General features: G+C 32.5%; 2 protein-coding genes across 8 annotated transcripts; both read left to right on the top strand.

The window, feature by feature from the left end:
* Positions 1-269: 269 nt before the first annotated feature.
* On the top strand, positions 270-9256 carry LOC100798234 (polypyrimidine tract-binding protein homolog 3). 2 transcript variants are annotated; one of them, XM_006599422.4, is made up of 15 exons: positions 270-360; positions 818-884; positions 2643-2714; positions 2825-2901; positions 4143-4221; positions 4531-4654; positions 4933-4997; positions 5095-5144; positions 5302-5343; positions 5445-5496; positions 5605-5650; positions 5743-5756; positions 6398-6505; positions 6615-6758; positions 8457-9256. In XM_006599422.4, the coding sequence occupies exons 2-15, from the start codon at positions 828-830 to the stop codon at positions 8844-8846; spliced, it is 1320 nt and encodes a 439-aa protein (XP_006599485.1). In that variant the 5' UTR covers positions 270-360; positions 818-827; the 3' UTR covers positions 8847-9256. The 2 variants fall into 2 exon arrangements, with proteins under 2 accessions (XP_006599485.1, XP_014624503.1); XM_014769017.3 differs by having other exon boundaries at positions 4501-4654.
* A 1639-nt stretch (positions 9257-10895) lies between these two features.
* On the top strand, positions 10896-17679 carry LOC100797707 (5-formyltetrahydrofolate cyclo-ligase-like protein COG0212). 6 transcript variants are annotated; one of them, XR_418879.3, is made up of 9 exons: positions 10924-11072; positions 11134-11533; positions 12620-12710; positions 13754-13980; positions 14525-14600; positions 15154-15279; positions 15497-15661; positions 17156-17254; positions 17414-17679. XR_418879.3 is itself a non-coding variant. In XM_041010544.1 (8 exons), exons 1-7 carry the CDS (start codon positions 11023-11025, stop codon positions 15649-15651), a joined length of 1125 nt encoding a protein of 374 aa, XP_040866478.1. In that variant the 5' UTR covers positions 10924-11022; the 3' UTR covers positions 15652-15661; positions 17414-17679. The 6 variants fall into 6 exon arrangements, 2 of the variants coding, with proteins under 2 accessions (XP_040866478.1, XP_006599483.1); XR_418880.4 differs by having other exon boundaries at positions 17346-17679; XR_418881.4 differs by having other exon boundaries at positions 10896-11533.
* Positions 17680-20616: the final 2937 nt, after the last annotated feature.

Below are 20616 nucleotides of genomic sequence, written 5' to 3'. Positions count from 1 at the left end.
AATAATTTGTCAAGAAATAAACTTATGATTCACTCATTAAATATTTTATTGACCATTTATTACAAATTTCGAGACTAAATTAATTGATAATGTAGAATTAAATATTTTATTGACCATTTATTACAAATTTCGAGACTAAATTAATTGATAATTTAGAATTTCAAACATAATTTTACTATTTTATTAGTTTTAGTAATTAATTTAAGCAACGTTATAATTTTAAGAAATAAATTGATAATTCACTAGTTTTCTTATGCAGTCCAGATATCAAAATATTAATATACATAGGGCAAGAAATCCACGACACCATTAGCACCTTCTCTAGTTAACTTCGTTTTCTCTCTCTCTCACTCTTTCGAGGCAAGTTCTCTTTCTTTCTCTGTATCTGCTTCTGACTGTTATCTTCTCATTCTGTACGATTTGCAGCGTGTGCCAACGTGACGCGATTTCGATGAACTTTTTGTGCTCTTTTTTGTGATTCGGAGATGCCCTTTTGCCGCGTGGCATTTCTTTTGTTTACCACTTTTTGTTCTACTCACTCGTAGATTCAGCTCCTCAATTGGGTATCTGAGTTTTTCGCGAGTTCGATTGAGTAGGATATAAAGTTTGATTTTTTACGCGATTTGCACTTGGTTTCAGAAACCCCCAAAATTTATCCATTTGAATCTTGATTTGCTGTGAGAGTATTGTTGAGAGTTTCTGAGTGAGAGTTTTCTTGCATGCTTGAATTGTAATGAAAACAAAACAGCTAGAGATGCAAAGATATTGTTTATTATTATTTTTTTTAAAAACTTTTTGTTGTTTGTGTTTTGTTTAGGTAATTTGCAATGGCTGAACCTTCCAAGGTCATTCACGTTCGAAATGTGGGGCATGAGATATCTGAAGTAAACTATTTCTCTCTTTCTTACTCTTTTTTTTGCTCCATGTTTGTACTTGATACTTGTTTTTGTTATATGATCGTGTCATGGTTTTACCATTGCTCAGTTGCACTAGCTTTAGCTCTGTCATGGCCAGAATGGTTATTTCTGTAGTATTTACTCGTCTGGGAAAGAAAGTGACATTTTTAGCCCTTGTAATCAATTCTACGCTTTCTATTTCTCTTATTGGTTCTGTTATTGATTGTAACAGTTTTTGTTAGCTCTACTTTGGATCTCTAGATGTAAAAGTAAAGCCATTCCTTGATGTTGAGTATATAATACAAAGTTGGACAGTATTAACTAAAAAATTGCTTGTTCTATTCAACTTCAATGGCTATGTTTATAAAAGGAAGCTGCAAGATCATGTCAGTAAAGAAAATTCTGCCAACCACATATACTTAATTGTTAAAGCTTTGCATGGTTTGTTTCAAAAACTATTTTAGGTTGAATGTGAGTTGCTTCTTCCCTCTATATTTCTTCTGTCTTTCAGAGATTCTTTTGGGCCACTCTGATTTCTGTCCTGTCAAATGGAAGAAGTTTGTTTAAGAGGGAGTGTAAAAGTTGAAAGAGTACAGAATATACAGACATAGAAATCACGAGACAAATGAAATCAGTGCAATATAACACCCCTCCCGAAAGAAGGAAGTAAACTCCTGAAGATAGGAGTTGGTTAAGCACCTCACAAGCCTATTCCATAGCAATGACAAAGACATGAACCTCTTTAAGATATTTTTTCCAAGATGCTTTAAAAAATTATGACAACCAATACCCCTGAAACAAATCTACAAATTTCTTTAAATTCTGATGATAAGCTTAGTATCATCTAAATATTCCAGACACACCTATCAGTAGGGAAATATAAAAGCAAATGCACAATGGTTTCAGAAATTGTGTAAATAATGTTCTGATATGAAGTGTATTCTATAGGATTGGAGTCTACTGGCACTGATCTGTTCTGTACTGCAGTCCAAATGAAACAGTAACCTTGTGAGAGGGCTTTGGATGTCAGGTCAAGGAAAAAGAAAACAAGTTGGTTTGAGAATAGGCGATAAAATGAAAGAAGGATTTACAACAATAAACACCATAAATCCATAATGCCAGTCTGGAGTAAAATACAAGGGTGTTTGTTTACTGTATTTATGACAAGGAAAGTGTTTAGTAACATTTTCTAAAATTGCTTATTTCGAGTTATAGTCACATATTCCATGAGGCATAGAGTAATTGAATGCATACAATCAATACTGCTATGTTGTTTTTCTGTTTACTTGAATTTCCTGGAGTGGGGGAGACAGTTGGAATGGAATGTATGTCTGCTGATGTGCAAACAAATCATTTTGATTATATGGGAGGAATCAATTTGCATTTGCTGTTGTCAGTTATTTGAAGTTCTTCAAATCATCTCTCATAAGATAGAATTTATGAAGGACAGAGTAAAGAAGATATAGGATGGGCAGTTTTCTTAAAAAAAATTAAAGAAAAACTATTAAAGCATAAAACATTCATGGACAGTCCAGAGCTCTAAAAAATATAACTTTGTATGTTCTTATAAATTTGATGATGTTAAAGGAGCTTCAGTGATTCCCTCTTAATATATCAGGTGTCCACTTAAAGATGACACAGGCTAAATTTCGAAGATGAGCTGAATTAACAATTCTTTCCCCACTTTCAGCTTTGAGTTTTCAAATTTCTTCAGTGATTTATAAATTATAACTCATCTGGTTGCAGAATGATTTGCTTCAACTATTTCAGCCTTTTGGAGTAATAACAAAGCTTGTGATGTTGCGTGCCAAAAATCAGGTTTTCTTCATGCTTGCAAATTATTTTCTGTTTTCCTTAGATTCTTAGAATTCAAGGCTGACTTATTACTAAATATTTTCTTTTATTTGTATAATCTATTGCTCTTGCAGGCTCTTCTTCAAATGCAAGATATTCCTTCTGCAGTTAATGCTTTACAATTTTATGCAAATGTCCAGCCAAGCATAAGGTATAAATAGATTTTTTACTTTCTCTTTTAAAATTTTTGTGATTGCTTTGAATACTACTACCTCTAGGCCTAATTATAAGAAACATAGCCCACTTTCAAATGCATAGTTGTCAATCCTGGATAGCGGCACGGGGCCGACTCTGGAATTGGGATAGTGAGACGGTGGATAGTGGGACGACTGCTATTCTAATATTTTTCACACACACACCCATGCTATAGAATAGTCAAAATTGATAAACTATTCATAACTAAAATAAAAACTCATAGTACTACTACTTAAACAAAACAAAACATACAAGTAGCTGCTGCTGGGTAGTAAGGAAAAAAAGAAAAAAAGAAAATTTATAATGGGTGAAAGAGAAAGAGGAAACGTTGGAAAAGAGAGGGTGGCTGCCGGAAAACAGAATGGGTTGCTGGAGAATAAGAAGAGAGCTTGGACAGGTTGCTCGTGTGCTTTAGAGGAGAAGAATGAATGGTTGAAGTTTTTTTTTTCTTTCTTGAAAGCTGATACATGAAAATTTCCAAAAGTATCCCCACTAATTATTACTTACTACTTAATAAGGGCATTTTTGGGATCTAAATATTTTTCCGTGGATCTGAAAACCATTTCGACGGATCTGAAAAGAACTTTGACAGATATTTCGAAAAATATTTCAACATAGTATGCTCCAACATGATTTCACCAACTCTGCCACTTTGGGATAGCAGCTGCCACTGCCACACTGTAAACTAAGACGCTACGGCCTCCTTGTGGTGGTCCAGTGCCGCTCAGCACCGCTCTGGTGCAACACTGCTGCTATTGACAACTATTTTCAAATGTATTAATTGGTAATTTCCTTTTATTATGAAGTCTATTAATGAGGCATTGACTCATTTCCCACCAAAGTGGATGCATTCATTGGGTTATTAGCAATAAGTCACACGTTGATTGAAAAATCATCCCTTAAATTACAACTTTACAAGTAATGTAATTAAATATAACCACTACTCAAACCATTTGCTTCTGAGTACATTTGGAATAAAATTTAAATTTTTGATATTATTAATTAAAACTAGCTAGTTTAATTATTTTTATTGGTCTTGATGAATTAGGTATTTGTTTCTTATATTTAGGACCAAAGGCAGTGTTTTGATAACTTAATCTTGGATGTTTAGAGATTTGTAAAGGGATATTAGTTCCTCTTAATGTTAAGAAATCATTATTCTTCACATAGTTATCTTATTTTGTTGTTTCATTCTAGGGGGAGAAATGTTTATGTCCAGTTTTCCTCACATCAGGAACTAACTACAATGGATCAAAATCAAGCACGAGAAGACGAGGTTGGTATTTTGTGTTTTTTTTTTATTTAAATGGAAAAATATATGCCTCAACTTGTTTTTTGTGGTAAAAACAGAAAATTGTCCATCCCTTTTTCTTTAAACATCTGTATTCTTTATTTTTTATGCCATGTTTTCTCCCCTATAAATTTACATTGTTCTTAGACTTCCATTGCAATAAGTTTAGTGTTAAATTCTTCTGTTCTGTAGTTTTCTTTCTCTTTATCACGGACTTCTCTATTTATTCTCCTTTCTCTCTCTCTCTTCTCTTTCTCTATGCTGTCTGCTGTCGGCAACTCTCTGGATGCACAGCCAAATCGAATTCTCTTAGTTACAGTTCATCACATGCTGTATCCTATAACAGCGGATGTGCTACATCAAGTGTTTTCTCCCCATGGATTTGTGGAAAAGATTGTAACATTTCAGAAGTCAGCTGGTCAGATTCTCTCAGATTTCTTCCTCTCTCTTTCTTTTCCTATTAAGATTTTTTTTTGTTTTAGGGGGCCATAATGGGGTGAATTGAGGATATATTTGGTTCATGTATAATAATTTATTTTGAAATATATAAATCCTTTTTTTTGTAGATAAATAGGAAAATGAGTTCTTTGATATTAACAAAATTATGTTTCTGGTTTTTTATGGAAGACTATCTTTATATTTGATTGGTGTGGATGTGTTCTATTACTTGTTTCATCCCGTTTAAAAACTGTGTAGGCTTTCAAGCTCTAATCCAGTATCAATCCCGTCAAAGTGCTGTTACTGCCAGAAGTACTCTTCAGGTTGTTTTACGTTTACATGGAGCTTGTGGCATTACTTGGTTTGTTAATTCTATTATTATTTTTCTGATATGATGATTGTACTTCGGGCAATTTCTAGGGACGCAATATTTATGATGGTTGTTGTCAGCTGGACATTCAGTTCTCAAAGTAGGTTAAATTTATCTCTGATATTTCATCCTCTATTGGTTTCTGGGTTAAGAGACTTATGTTATTCTTGTATGCTGTTGATAAATCTTTTATCCCCATCTATCTGTCTTTGCCTTTTATCTATTTATCGTTGGACATTAATTCATGTTTATTGCAGCCTTGATGAACTACAAGTGAACTACAATAATGATCGTTCAAGGTGACTCAGTTGGTTCTTTCTTTATTTATTTATTCATTTTTTAACTTAATCTCTTTTATAACATTGTAATCATTATTACTGAGTTTACTCATATCCCACAGGGACTTCACAAACCCTAATCTGCCTACAGAGCAGAAAGGTCGATCTTCACAAGTATGTTCTTTATGATTATTTTCTTTGTGTATTTATGAATCAAATCTTCTGGTTGACCTTTGTCAAGTTGTTTCTAATTCACTTCATCCTTCGTCTCCTATGAAATAGCCTGGATATGGTGATGCAGCAGGCATGTATTCAGGAGCCAGGGCAGGTGCTAAAAATTTTAATTTTCTTTGGTTTATTTGCTTTGTTTATCTTATTGTTTTTTGTGTATAACTAATATTTGTTATTTTCTTTTTACAGGTGGGTTCTCTCAGGTGGGTGTTTTTCAAGCCAAGTTGAAGCCTCTTTTGCAATTATTGATACACAGTTGAATATTTGATGAAATTATTAACTTATTATCAATTTGCTTCTTATGAAAAGTAGCACTATAAATGTCTAGTCAATTAATAGTTGATTTCTCTTCATTTTCATTTTTATATATTTTTTTAAATCTGAATACTTGGGTTTCCATGATTGTACCCAACCAAATGGGGGAATTTGAGTTTGCTGATCTTTAGCAAAATAATTTCATGACGGGACTTTATATTTTTTAATTTTTTTTCCAAAATGGAGTTTCATTGAAAAAAGGAATTTGTTGGGCTTTCTCTTTTGTTTACAGTTTGGGATTCCATTTAGTGGTAAAGGACAATCATTATATTATTAACGTAATGCTGTGACTTGTGTTAAAAAAAACCCCATTGCTATGAATTTTTGGTTTATAAGTTGACTGTAGACATTGATGTAAATGAATTTTTCTTTTCATTTATATTTAATGCATGTTTGGCTTATCTTAATTGTTTGTAAAAAAAATCAGTTTTTATTTTAAGCTTTCTCAATAGTTTTTTATTATATAAGCCATACCGAACTCAAAAATATGCTAAATCAATCCTGTGTTTTAATTTGTTTTGAATTTTAGATGGCCAATGCTGCGGCAATTGCAGCTGCCTTTGGGGGAGGTTTGCCTCCTGGCATAACTGGAACAAATGAAAGGTGTACAGTTCTTGTTGCAAATCTCAATCCTGATGTAAGTACACTGCCTGGATATTTCTGCCTTTTTTCTGAAAGTTCTCTCCATTTTTTTAAATATATTTGGCTTGAGTTTTTTTTTTCTTTTTTCTTTTTTCTTTTTCCAGAGAATAGATGAGGATAAACTGTTCAACTTGTTCTCCATTTATGGGAACATTGTCAGAATTAAACTTCTCCGAAATAAGCCAGATCATGCACTTATCCAAATGGGAGATGGTTTCCAAGCTGAATTGGCAGTACATTTTCTGAAGGTTTGTTTCTTGTGCTCCTTATACTAGATCTTGTGATATCTTTACTAATGTGAAAGGTTATATTGTTGTTTGTTATAATTGTGGCTGGAGATAATTGTTGGTTTTACTATTTTTGTAAGAAGATATTATGGTTATTAGTCTTTTCTTATTGCTAGTGAGCTTTGTTCAAGTACTACTAGTACTTGACCTAGATGTTAGTATAAATAGCAGTACTAGGTTATGTTGCTAGAACACATTTCATCTATCAACTATACTTCCATTGTGCTACTGTTAGCTGTCTTTTTCTATCTTTCCCTTATGTTGAATTTAGAGAATGTGGAGAGAGAATTAGAGAGATGGGTACTTTTAGAGAGAAATTCTAAATGAAAATATTTATTATTTAGTAGAATTGTGGTACATAGGTTCTGCATATGACCAATATATCTAGTCTCTTGGATTTGGATTGTGGAGACCATTACTAGGCTAATATAAATTAAGTTCAACATCCTAGACACTAATGCCCATGACATGAGTACTAAATGCATTAGACTGGTATCATTCAGCTTGAGAAGATGTGTTCTTTCTACTGACTCGAGTTCATATAACTCTTTGTATATTCTCTCTTTTCATTACCTTTGAAATCCTGTTCTTTGTCTATCCTAATAGTATATAAATTATGTCATTTCTGTTGTGGAAAAAATTCTCTGTTTCCCTTTGTTCACTGCCCCTTCTCTGGTTGTGGCTCCCCTTCCCTCTTGCCTGACAATGCTTCCATTGTCAGCTCAACATTCAACAACCATTTTTGGTTTTACCTGAATATTTATCTTAACATTTATTCTTCTGTTAATGATAAATGTACTTCCGAAGTTTATCTTCCTCCAAGTATTCACAATTGGTCATTCACAACCCAAAGTAAAATGGAATTCATCACCATATGTTCTGATACTTTTCCACTAGCCCATGAAAATTTCACCTAACTTTCATCTTTATATATATTTTTTAATTTTTAATTTAGTAGGGTCATTCACAACCCAAAGTAAAATGGAATTCATCACCATATGTCCTGATACTTTTTCCACTAGCCCATGAAAACTTCACCCAACTTTCATCTATATATATATTTTTAATTTTTAATTTAGTAGTGGTTTTATTTTCTTGATGCTTTTGTATGTTTTATGTAACAAGACTGAAATTGAAAGATCTATTATAATGAGATGATATTTTTGATCTGTTTATTATAAAGACATTGTACTGTTAAATGTTAGCTCATTCTTTTTTCTTCATTATTGATTCTACTGGTTTTGTTTGGTATGCAATGTTGATTCATTCAAATGATTGGAAATGATCCTTAATTTTTGAGCTGATAGCAAGAAGCATGTCATTGATAAAGATTATGGTTGTAATATCATAATGAGCTGATATCATTTAATGCAAAATTTGAATCAGTTAAAATGTATTTTTTATGGTTGTGCTGCTCCATGAGAAAATAGAAAATAGATAATTGTTTCATTCAGGCTGGTTTGATAGCCAATTGGATTGACGTGTACATTAGACTGAATTCATGATGGATCCTTTAGTCATCTACAAAGCATTATTTGTGCTTATTTGATATATTTATCCTACATATATTTTCATTGTGGCATGCAGATTAATCATTATGTATTTTTTTCTGCTCTTGTTTTGAACTGGTCACTAAAACCTTGTCAATTTGAAATATAGGGAGCCATGTTGTTTGGAAAGCGATTGGAGGTCAACTATTCGAAGCATGCGAACATAACCCAAGGTGCTGATACACATGAGTATGTCAATTCAAATCTCAATCGATTCAATCGTAATGCTGCCAAGAACTATCGGTACTGCTGCTCACCGACAAAAATGGTCCACTTGTCCACCCTCCCGCAAGACATAACTGAAGAGGAGGTTGTAAGCCTTTTGGAGGAGCATGGAACCATTGTCAACAGCAAGGTCTTTGAGATGAATGGAAAAAAACAGGCACTTGTTCAGTTTGAGACTGAGGAGCAGGCTACTGAAGCCCTTGTGTGCAAGCATGCAAGTCCACTTTCTGGATCAGTTGTTCGCATCTCCTTTTCCCAGTTGCAGAATATATGAGCAGACTTTGATAAGGGCTGAAGGGAAACAGTTTTATGGTTGTTACTTGATAATCTTATTAGGGACAAGGAATTCTGAATTTGGGAAGGATAATTTTTATGCAGATAATGTCACCTTCATTGTCATTGTAATGGTCTCTTTGTTTGCTAATTTACTGATAAAACCTGCTCTACTTTTTTCTCTTTGAATCATTTATCTTCTCATCTCCATTGCCTCTACTAGAGATGTTTAGGTTTCTAACATAATGTTGTGGGGCAAGCTTTATTATTGCAGATGGATGTAGTCTTGAAGAATAGAAAAGTGGGGAGGGAAGTTACTACCTTCTTCAGAGTTGAGGGATTGCCTTATGGTTTTTATAATGATTGTTGTATATGTTCTATAATTCAGGCTAAGTATGCCTTTCTGTAGTATTCTCAATCCATTTCAATTTTCTTGTCCAACTAAGTAAAAATTCTACATTTTTGTTTTTGGCGTATTTATTCCTATCTGTACTTTGTTGCAGCTACATGTTTCTCTCTTCCTCCTTTTCTCCCATTTCTTTCTTCTACCTTGCATGCTCATGGAATTTTTTTATCTCTAAATGTTAATGGTTAGTTTTTTGATCGATAGGAGGATCAAACCTGCGATTTTTTCTTTTTGTTCTTTTTTTTATCACTTAATCAACCTTATATTTCACGAATGTTCATGGATTTTTTTATCGGTAAATGTTAATTGTCAATTTGCTAATCAGTCAGTTTGTTAATTTTTTGTTGGTAGGAGAGATTAAACCTATGACCTTTTTTTTTTCTTTTTTTTTAATTATTTAATCAATTTTATATCTACTGAATATTCATGGATTGAGAACATGTTTCATTATTTCTTCTCTTTGACCTTGAGATTTTCATCTTATCTTCCTCTCCACAGACACTTCGACTTCCAATGAAAAAATGAAAAAAAGGACATTAGATAAATAAAGTGTCCTTGTATTTTATGTAGTCTTGCCTAGAGATTCTTTCTTTGCAAGATGTGGACGGAGGTTCTATTGTTTTTTATTTTTTTTATTCACATGCAATCAAGAATTGCTCCTATTGTTTCTAAAACGAGGTAATTAACTTCAATCTTTGAACTTGTTAATTACCCTAGTACGAGATAAGGCCACCATAGGCACACTTAAGTTTTGATTACACAAATTTCTCGTTGATTACTCACATCACATGATATTAATGAAGAAACGTATATTTAAACGTAGCTTAGTCAGTAGCAACCAATTAAAGGCTTCAATGTTTTTAAAGTTCTTTTAAAATATGTATTTTTTTATATCTTTAAGTTTTTTAAACCAAACATTTGACGTGTTACTTGATTCATTAACCTGGATTCTCTCTAACTTGATCTCTATGTCTACTTTTCCTTCATTTCTCCGTCATTTGTTTTCCTCTACTTTCAATTCTTATAAAATTATGATTTTTTTAATACATGTTCTTTGATATATTACTAGTTCATTTTATTTGATATTTAGATAATATTAAGCTTATTTCAAACTTTCGTTTACCACATCATCATTTAATGAACAACTTTAACGTTAAAGATTAAAACACATTTTTTTTATTAGAATACATAATTTATGTAATAATCTCGATGAAAATAAAAAAATATAAGCATTTGTGTATTGAATGTGAAAATTGTTATGAATTAAAATATTAATAAAAATGAATATTTATGAATATAGATATCATTTGAAAATGAATAATTCAAATAGAATGAAACTTTTGATTGATTCAGGTACTTGAAATCCTATGAACTAAGACATGATTTATTTGGATTCCATTAAATTTCATTATAAAGAAAGTAAAAAAAAAAATACAATTTTACAACCAATATATTATTCGTGAATGAATTAATTCTAATTTTTTAAACAAGTTATGAATCGGAGTCAATTCATTCAGGAACAATTGTAAAATTGCATTTTTTTTCCTCTTCAAAATGAAATTTAATGAAGTCTAAAGAAACAATCTCTCATCGGCTAAAAAAAATATTAAAATCTTTAAATTTATTATCCAATAAAATACCATTAGCTATTTTTTTTTATCCATTTCTTCTTCTTCTTCTCCTTCTTCTAACATTGGAATCATATATTTTTTTATAACCACATAATTAGGACCTTTGCTCTTCCATGGGATCATATATCCTTTAAATTTTGATGTTTTGGATCCAGTGGGAGACTAATTTTACATTGGAATCTTCCTTAAGGTATGTTGCTGACTGTTCTCAAGCTGTAGTTGTACACATGTAACTCTGTCAACATTTTCAGACCAAATCCAACGTTGTTTCTGGCAAAAATGGATGCATTCCGTTTATCACATTCATTTATGCTCAGCACCAACATCCACAGCCCCTCCTCTCTCTGCACCCTTCGTTCCCTCTCCACCAATCCCCGCAACAGGTGGTTCAAGGTGGAAGCCACCGCCGGCGGCAGCCAGAAGAAGAACAATAACAAGGCCTTCGACGCGGCGGCGTTCGAGGCGGAGCGACTTGCCCTCGACGCAGAGGCCCGGCGAACCATGGCGGACGCCGCCGACCCGAAGGCCTGGAAATGGATAATCCGGAAGAGAATATGGGATATGATGGAAGCTCGCAACTTTGCCAACAACCCTCGGCCGGTTCACCACCGCATTCCCAATTTCGTTGGCGCCTCTGTTGCTGCTGAAAAGGTACTCACTTAATAAAGAGTAGTAAGTATTCTATACATTCACAGTTTAAAAATCATGTTATACTGGCGTCTAATCACAAATTGTTATATATAAGAGTTTAATTACTATGCACGGGACAATCGCTTACATTGTTATCTAATAAAAAATCATAGTTAGTATAACTTTAAGATAGTCATTGTAAAATTCAACAAACTTGCCATATACATGATGATTTGTTATAAGGATGACAATCTAAAACTGCTTTACACCGTATTTTCTCTATATGTAATGAGATTGTTGGCTTTTGTATCTAGAGTTTAATGACTATGTAGTAAAAACTTTTACATTGCCAACCAATAAAAATCATTATTGGTATGACCTTCAAGGCAGTGATTATTTAAGTCAACAAACCTTCAAGGCAGTTGTTTTCTTTGAAATTGCTTTACACTCGGTGCATAGCCTAAAGTTAGTTAAAAAAATTTCTATGCATTGTGAATTTAAAAAAGTTTACAACTTTCAACCAATCAGACGTAATTGTTGGTATAAACTTTTAGATAGTTATTCTAAAAATCAATAAAATTACTATACATGCCCATTTGTGATTAGATGATAATATAAAAACTCTTTACTCGGACACTACATGGACTATTTACTCTTTATAATTACTAATTTAAAAGTCATATGTACCATAGAAATGAAACACTTTATAAAATTCTTTACTCTCGTGTTAGTAGGGAACATAATACAGCAACAAGTTCAAATTGATGGAATTTACACGAATATAATGAGAGGATCCAAAGCCCTTTACATTGAGTGTGGTTAGTTGAGCTTAGTTTAAAAAATAAATTTTTTTTTTTTTCTTTTGAAGCGGCTTCTTTTGAAACAAAATGTAACTGTTGTTTAGAAAATAAATGTTCTTATAGGGGATCAAGTATAGGGAAATTGTATGAAATGAGATTGTTTAAAATAGGATAACATGAAATGAATGAGATAGAATTAGATTTGATTTAGATCCACTAAGAAAGCCCGTGAAGTAAAAAAAAAAAAGTAAGAATATATTCACTCTGGATTTGATTTAGTTGAATTGTTTGATGTGGGTTTTGGCAGATGAGGGAGCTAGATGTGTTTCAGGATGCACAATGTGTAAAGGTTAATCCAGACTCTCCTCAGAAACAAGTCAGGTTTCTCACTCTTTCAGGTCAGATACTTGATTTGGGGTTTGTTTTTGTGTGTGGTGCTGAGTGGGGAGGGGAATGTTATTTATGATCAAATTGTGTGATTGATGCCTTGTTGATTTTGTAGCAAATTTTCTCAGTTCGAAATGTGTTAGTATTATAGATAAGTGAGAAATAGCAAGAGGGTGATTTTAAAAAGGTATATGCTCGTAATAATAAGAACAATGCTATTAACACTCACCTTTACCATCAGGTGTTTATCAGTTGCTACTGTTGTGATTGCAAGAGTAGTCTAAATAGAAGCATTATTCTAAGCAAAAAATATCAAAATAAAAAATAAATACTGCTTGACAGTTAAGTAGTCCAAGGTTTGCACAATTAGATACATGAAACTGTGTGCATGACTGCACTAGTGGGTTGCATGTAAGCTCAGGAGCATCTTCCTTAACCTGAACTGTTCCTTCTAAATATAGATGGTTTCACGTGCAACAAAAAAGTTGTGTTAGGGACATTACTCAAGCAGTGAATGGTCGTCAGTTATTAAGTGCTATTGCAGATCAGTATATCCCTTGTTAGTTGTTACAGTAAACTATATTAGTTTTGCCAATAAAAGCAAGATTTTGATTATGATAGTTAAGGTATCTATGACCATGATGGTCTTTTACTGAACTTATGCATCCTACAGCAATGAATAAGATTTAAGTTGTCCAACATTTTATTGTTCCAGGATTGCTCTTTCTATCTTTCTCGTTGAAAGTGTTATAATTAACTTTATTAAGTTCGAATGTTTGAATCTGCCTTTTGGTGATTGTTATGGCCTGCTGTACTTGCACTTGATTTGCCTTACTATTTTGATGACACTAATTTGTTGCTGTCCCTTTATTATCAAAACTGAGCATAATGAGAATAACATTAAGAACTTTAACCGGCTAAAGCAGAACTTTTTATCAATTTTAAAAAATTATAATTAATAAAATTAGACTAGGAATTTAATTAATTCAAGACTTGTGGTTCTTGTTGTCTTCTCCTCTGGTTCTCTTCTGACTGTAACTTCAATATATTGCAGATGGCAAGAAGTTGTTGACTCCTCAACCTCGGCTGAGAACAGGTTTCTTCTCTGTACTTGATTCCAATATGTTAACTTTGGATACCATCAAGGAAGCCTGCACTTCTGTTGGGGTTGCCAAGCATGGACGGCCGATTGGGTTAGACGAAAAGATAAAGGTGGATCTTATTGTTATTGGATCTGTTGCTGTTGATCCAAAGACAGGTGCTCGATTGGGAAAGGGAGAGGTAAAGTTGGATGTCTTTTATGTCTCTTATGGCCATGTTTAATCTTTGTTTACTTATCCATTAAAAGGGTAGAACTATAAAATTAGATTTATATTTCTTGGGAACCTTTATGATCCAGGGTTTATAAGTTTTCTTTGACTTACTTTGTTTACATATCATAAAATTTCTAGCCAATGAAATATAGCTTGTGGAAGGAAACCAACCACAGTCTAGTTTCAAGATCTCCTATGAAACAAAAAAAAAAGATTCCCTACATTTCTGACATTGTATATGAGTGAACTTTGGCGCAGTGGTAAGGTTGCTGCCTTGTGATTTAGTGATCATGGATTCAAATGCTAGAGACAGCCTCTCAGCTTATGAGGGTGGAGCTGAGTATATCTACCCTCCCGAGACCTCACTAGTTAGTAGGTGACTCATGTGTTAGGTTGACATTGTATACCAATAGTAATGTACAAAATAGTTAATTTAGCAGATGAGTGAATTTTTAATCTATTAACAGACTTTGAACTTGAATGTTCCTTCAACTAAGAGGATTGAAGTGCAGGGATTTGCAGAACTTGAATATGGTATGCTGAGGTACATGGGAGCCATCGATGATTCAACACGAGTTGTTACATCTGGTAGTTTTGGTTCCTAACCTGCCTTTACCACTTTTGTTTGTCATTCCTTTAAAAGTTTATGGTGAACATTTTGAAAACACAATTTCAACAGCTAGAGTAACTTCATGTATATACGTACTTATTTCATGTTTCAATTTTCAAACATGGGTATGATTACTTGTTTATGGAACCTCGTTTTTTTTATTTATTAAAAAACATTTCTCTTAAAAAAATAATATACCCTGGATGCCTGATATTATTTCTGTTTTCACATGATTATCTAGCCTCTATTATATAAAGGTTTATTTGGGTTGAACATATCTCGGTTGCAAAACGATCCTTTTGTTGGTTTTAGAAAATGACAGTGGGGCAGGGGAAGCACCTAAAAGTAAAATAATTCCCTTGCACTAGTACTGATATGCTAACTGAATTTAATGCAATATATTCCCCAGTCAGTCCCTCCATACCATATTGTAATGTGCGGTCATATTCATTATCTGTTTATTCTTGCCATGTGTAAAATTTGCAATTTCTCTTCTTTTGGTATATAACATACTGAGAACTACCCTTGCAGTGCATGACTGCCAATTGGTGGATGATATTCCAGTTGAAAAGCTGTTAATCCATGATGTACCAGTGGATATCATTTGTACCCCGACACAGGTCATTTTTACAAATACATCTATCCCAAAGCCTCAAGGTTGGTTAAACAATGCTGCTATCCAGTACCTATTTGACTTCACATTTTATTATTACCTTTTAATCTGTAAATCATTGAGACGCCCTTGCAAAGATGTAATTTGTGCACTAGTATTTAACCTTGAATGCTGTAGCTTCAGTTTCTCTTTCCCTTTTTGGATGTTCATAACTTAATGATATTTGTTAAAAAACTAACCCACATCTTATCTTTCCTGCAGGAATTTATTGGGACAAGTTGTCTCCTGAGAAGTTGGGACAAGTTCGTATACTGAGGGAGCTCAAGAAGAGGATTGAACAAGAGACTGGACAGAAGCTTCCTACTGGTCCATCGGAGAAATTACCCCCTACTGCTCAACGAAGTAGAAGGGGTTGATTATGTACATGTAAGTTTTGATAGATTTGTATATATATTACAGATGTTTAGCTTGTTATCTACTGAGAAAACTAACTAATTAATTTTAAAATTGTTTACCTGTATATAGTCTTGACGTTTTAGGCTTTTAGCAATAAAAGCTATAAGAATACCAATTCTAAAGAAATCCATTCAGGCATTTAATCTATCTGAATATTGCTTATGAAGCCTTTTTAGAACCCTGACTGTAAATTTAGGGGTGCGAGGGGACTCCCTTTCTTATTTGTAAATGTGTTCTTTAGGCAAGTTGGGACGAATTTGTCTTAGTCTCTACCTAATTAAAATTTTGATAGGATCATTTAGCTTACCTAAACTAGATATAGGCATATGTGCTGCACATATGTTATAAAATTAATAGTTATAAAATGTATTAAAAAGTAAAAATAAATAAAGATAATTATCTTTTTATTTAGAATTTTATTGGACAGTTGAATTTGGTTCATTGGTATTTAGAATATGCATTATTTATATGTTTGATATTAAAAGATAATTTTACTTGAACCTGGTTCTTTTAACTCTTTTTTTCACTGTATTTAATCTTACCTTTCACTAGTATGCAAAAATATGCGGCTAAATAGGGGTTTTCTTGAGAGTAACAGCTTAAAACAATGTAAATGAACTTCAATAATAAAAGCATTAATCTTTGGAACTTAATATCCAATGGCAATAACTATTCTAGACCATAACAAAATTCACGCTACTATTAAGTGCTTAACTTCAGAATCTCAGTTTGTGGAGTCAATACGTTTGAAGCCAAAATCCAAATTGTCGTTTTTGTTCAATCATCAAATATAATAAGAGAAATATTTTAGGTGTTAATCTAACTCCCCCCTCCCTCTTCCCAAGGTAGGTGCTCCCTCAAGATAAATGCCACTTATATAAAATCATTGTTCGTCGTAAAATAAACTAGGAATAATTTTGAAGCATAAATTTTCCTTTCTGCTGTTTGGGTTAATATGACCGTGGTTGTTAGTTGTCAGTGTCGAATATAATTCTTGTTACATGGTTAATGACAATCCTTATGTTCATTTCTTCAGCATCTTTCAGTCCAATTATTTCATGTGTTTTTGTGGTATCAAAATCTATTAACTAATCGACCATTCTCTGTAAGACTTATTTTTGAACTTGAACCTTTGTGTAACTGGTCTTTGATACTTCTTTAGGATAACTTGCCTCACATAGCTTGGACTAATCGATCATATCCTATACTTCCTTCTAGTTACTTTCTATTTCTATGTAATTTATCTTGTTATAAGTGTATGTTCATCTTCCTTTAATTACATTCTATAATCAGAATATGAGATTGATAACTGATGTATTCTTCGAAGGAAGTGAGCTTTGAAAATTTATGCTTGAAATAGTGGTCATCACACTAGTTTGGTTGGTGTGGGTACTTTAGACATAGCTAGAGCGGGCCAAAAATGGAAGACTTACTTTTCTTTCTTAACATTTTTTGGTGTAAGAGAATGATGGGTCATGAGTGGAAGGATATTGCTTTTGTTCAGAAGTCAAACGTGTAGAGTTATATACAATAAATTACAGATTTCCTTGGTCCCCATGAAAGGTATGTTTCATTCCTGCTAATATTTTTTCTTTTTAGCTTGTTTTCTTTTCCTTCATTGGAATTTTTTGTTACTTTATTTTACTTTTTGTAGTAAGATCTTTTTCTTACAACTGAAGTCATGGGATGAGTTCTAAAGTTATGAAGCTTCGATTATGATAGGAAAGAAGTTCCACGAAATGGTTCATTTGTCCACTCCAAACCGACTGTGGAATATCATTGGGTGTCTTTTACTACGACTTGGATTTCTTTTAAGATCTTATCGCATAAGTCAAATGTGATGTGGATACAAACACGTGAATCAATTAAAAAATTTCATGTTGTGAGTTCTAGAGATGGAATGTTATTCAAGTCTTTTTCAAATATCATTGCCCACTGTGTTTAAGTTGTACAATGAAAATGTATATTGGTTTCGTTTGTGATGGCAACACAATCAGGCTTTTGAAGGATAAGTATGGAATAAAGTAGAAAGACTCACTACTTAAACGTATAGTATTCAAAATCTATCTTGAGATATCCAAGGAACTTGCCATTTGAGGCATATAAGAATTGAGTACTGGACTGCTTCACAAATTATAAATGTTACCTAATAGGTTTAGTTTTTACCCCTTCATTTTACTTCTACAGACATCAATGTTATAAATATTGTATTAGTTGCATGGAGCAAGCTCTTAGTTTGTGCATGGGATCAGATAGTGGATTTAGTAGGTTTGACAAAATCTACTTGGTGAAATCCAACTTTGAAAATGTCAGACGAATAATCATTTTCAATTGGCCAAATGCACAAGCTACTTTATGCATTATCCTTTTCCTAAGAAATTTTCCATTTGTTAGTAGTTATTCTACAAGTAATAATACTATTCACACAACACGTGCATTCACCATTATGCTGAAATGTACAACTAGCTTCATCTAAATTCAAGTGGCCCCATTAAGGCACCGACTTACTATTATACTCAGATAAAGTTGTCACAAGGTAGGTTTCTTCCTCTACTTGAACTATACTTGTATTTTATTTCTTTATCCAAAGTAGATTTTGAGTGCCAGGAGGATCAATGATTCTACCGTGCCATGTTTGGCCTATGTAGTTGTCCGCAAGATACTTTGATCACAAATTTTGTGCATAAGTTTATAGTTCTGAAGTGAGTTCAAAAACCAGATAAGCGATACTTTATTATCACTACCACAATGATTAACCCATTGATTTCTACGTTCCCAAGTGATAGTCTCTATTGATAACCTTTGCAAGGAGTTAGAGACATTGTGTTTAGAAAATATAATCACTACAGGTTAGTGAAGATATATGATGATATTTGAAATAAGCAACTTTGATACACAAGGAAGACAAGACTTTTGTGGTGTGGGTTGAAAGGATGTGACCATATAATAAATATCACACTATGAAAGAGTGGTGTAAGTTGTTTACTGTGGTGTTTGTTGAACCGAATAAAAAGGTTTGAGAAGATAAAACGTGAAAACAGCCGAAAAGGACAAGTTGCAATACTTTCTACCCAAAGGGGGCTATAGTTGACGTTAATTCATGATGCTGAAGTCTTCAATTTAATCTTTTGCAGTTCTTTGGTTGATTATTTTGATTGCTACTTGCTAATTGTCCTACTTGTTTTGTATTCTGGTTCTAAAGTTTGTGGATACCCACCACTATTATGTCGTTATTTTAGGCCCAAGTTGTACTACTTGCATTTCTATTCTAAATCCTTTTGGTTGTGCGAAAATCGTGTAAAGGGTTTAGGCTCCAATGAATCTACCACCAGGCAATATATGCATGGTAATAAAATATGAATAAATTTAAAGAGTCAGTGCATAGTATTTTTTTTTCAAATTTAAAATAATTTAGTATTTAACACCTTTTTTTTTTCCTCTCTCTCTCTTCCCATGACCAAGTGAAAGGGCGTATATATTTTTTTTTTAAACAAGATTTGTTAGAATCGATTGGAAGAGCATATTAACTTGGAGAATTGATCGAGGAATAACTTAAGACTGACCTACAAGCATATGAATAATTGGAAACCGCAGCCTAATCTTAGTGTATCTGATTTCATGGTTTTTCTCTTGCCAAAAAAAAATCATGGTTTTTCTGGGAATTTATCTCATTAATGCAAGTGATTTTAAGAACATTAAAATATTACAAAACTAAAATAACAATGAACTTGACTTTTTTAAAAACTACAATGGTAAGACTTTTTATAAAGGTTGGAAAATGTTTTAAATTAACTAATGGGCTTAAGTTTACATGTAAATTAGCGAGTTTAAATTTTTAGGTTGATCGATGTATAATTTAGAAACATTATATTATAAATTTGATCTAATAATACTCTCCATCTCATTTTACTTGTCGTTTACCGTACGGATTTTAAGAAAAATGATTAATCATATGATTTTCTATTATAAAATAATATTTTCTTTCTAAAATATTCTTATTCCATAAATGATTAACTGTACTTTATGCTTGCAACTATACATCTATTATTGCATTTATATATTCTAAAGTTGCAAATAATATGAATTAGAAAAATATTTTAAGTGACAAAATGAAACGAAGAGAATTATTATTATTATTATTATCATTATTAAATAAGCTAGTTTATTTGGTTAAGACTTTTTGAATGACTTAAAATATAATCTTTTAAACCTATTAGGCTTTTAAAAGGATTAGATTAAACACATTTGCAAATAGACTTGACATTATCTAAATTTGTTACGAGCTACGTTGTAAACTCTCGACAAATACAAACGATCCGATTTAATTTTATCATAAGACATCCTATAAATTTATGACAATCAATTTTATAACACGTTCATTCCATTCAACAATGTGAACGAATAAGTTGGTAAGGAAAAGACAACATCAAACACACTCGTGGGTAAGAAGATAACCCAGAATCCAACCATTGAAAGTAGCTAGTTGTGGAAAAGAAAAGCATAAATACAAGACCATAAATTTGAGAGACAATACGACTAACAATGTTTGTCCTATATATGTTTAGTATCATGTAGAATAACTAGCTAACACTTGATTAATTAATAGCTTTTGGAGATTTTTTTGTTTCCATTTCTTTTCCACTTAATTATTTACATGGATTTGTTTCAAACTTTTCAAGGCTTTAACTCAATTTTCGCTTCCTAACTCCTTCAATATTATCACGAGTGCAAAATATGGCAATAATTTATCTTTGATATTTGAAAAAGGTATTAAATTTGCAGAATGTGGAAGGAGGATGACGCCGGGCTCTATTAAAAAAATTGAGGTCCTGTTCAAAGTTTTGAATCGATCTTTATCTGGTCCATCTTATCTGCATGTAAACTCGATAATTCAAATATCACTTTTAAATTAAAATAAAATAAAA

Source organism: Glycine max, chromosome 16 (assembly GCF_000004515.6).
Source record: "Glycine max cultivar Williams 82 chromosome 16, Glycine_max_v4.0, whole genome shotgun sequence".
Classification (NCBI taxonomy): Eukaryota; Viridiplantae; Streptophyta; class Magnoliopsida; order Fabales; family Fabaceae; genus Glycine; species Glycine max.
Note: the sequence above shows the minus strand (reverse complement) of the source record. Positions and strands in the feature narration are given on the sequence as shown.

Excerpts from the sequence above, each read along its gene's own strand:
- LOC100798234 (XM_014769017.3), top strand. The coding sequence starts at position 828 with ATGGCTGAACCTTCCAAGGTCATTCACGTTCGAAATGTGGGGCATGAG. Across the intron at positions 4,222-4,500 it reads ATCAAGCACGAGAAGACGAG|TCTGCTGTCGGCAACTCTCT; the intron begins GTTGGTATTTTG and ends TTCTCTATGCTG. Across the intron at positions 5,497-5,604 it reads AGAAAGGTCGATCTTCACAA|CCTGGATATGGTGATGCAGC; the intron begins GTATGTTCTTTA and ends CCTATGAAATAG.
- LOC100797707 (XM_041010544.1), top strand. The coding sequence starts at position 11,023 with ATGTTTTGGATCCAGTGGGAGACTAATTTTACATTGGAATCTTCCTTA. Across the intron at positions 11,073-11,133 it reads ACATTGGAATCTTCCTTAAG|ACCAAATCCAACGTTGTTTC; the intron begins GTATGTTGCTGA and ends CAACATTTTCAG. Across the intron at positions 11,534-12,619 it reads CCTCTGTTGCTGCTGAAAAG|ATGAGGGAGCTAGATGTGTT; the intron begins GTACTCACTTAA and ends GGGTTTTGGCAG.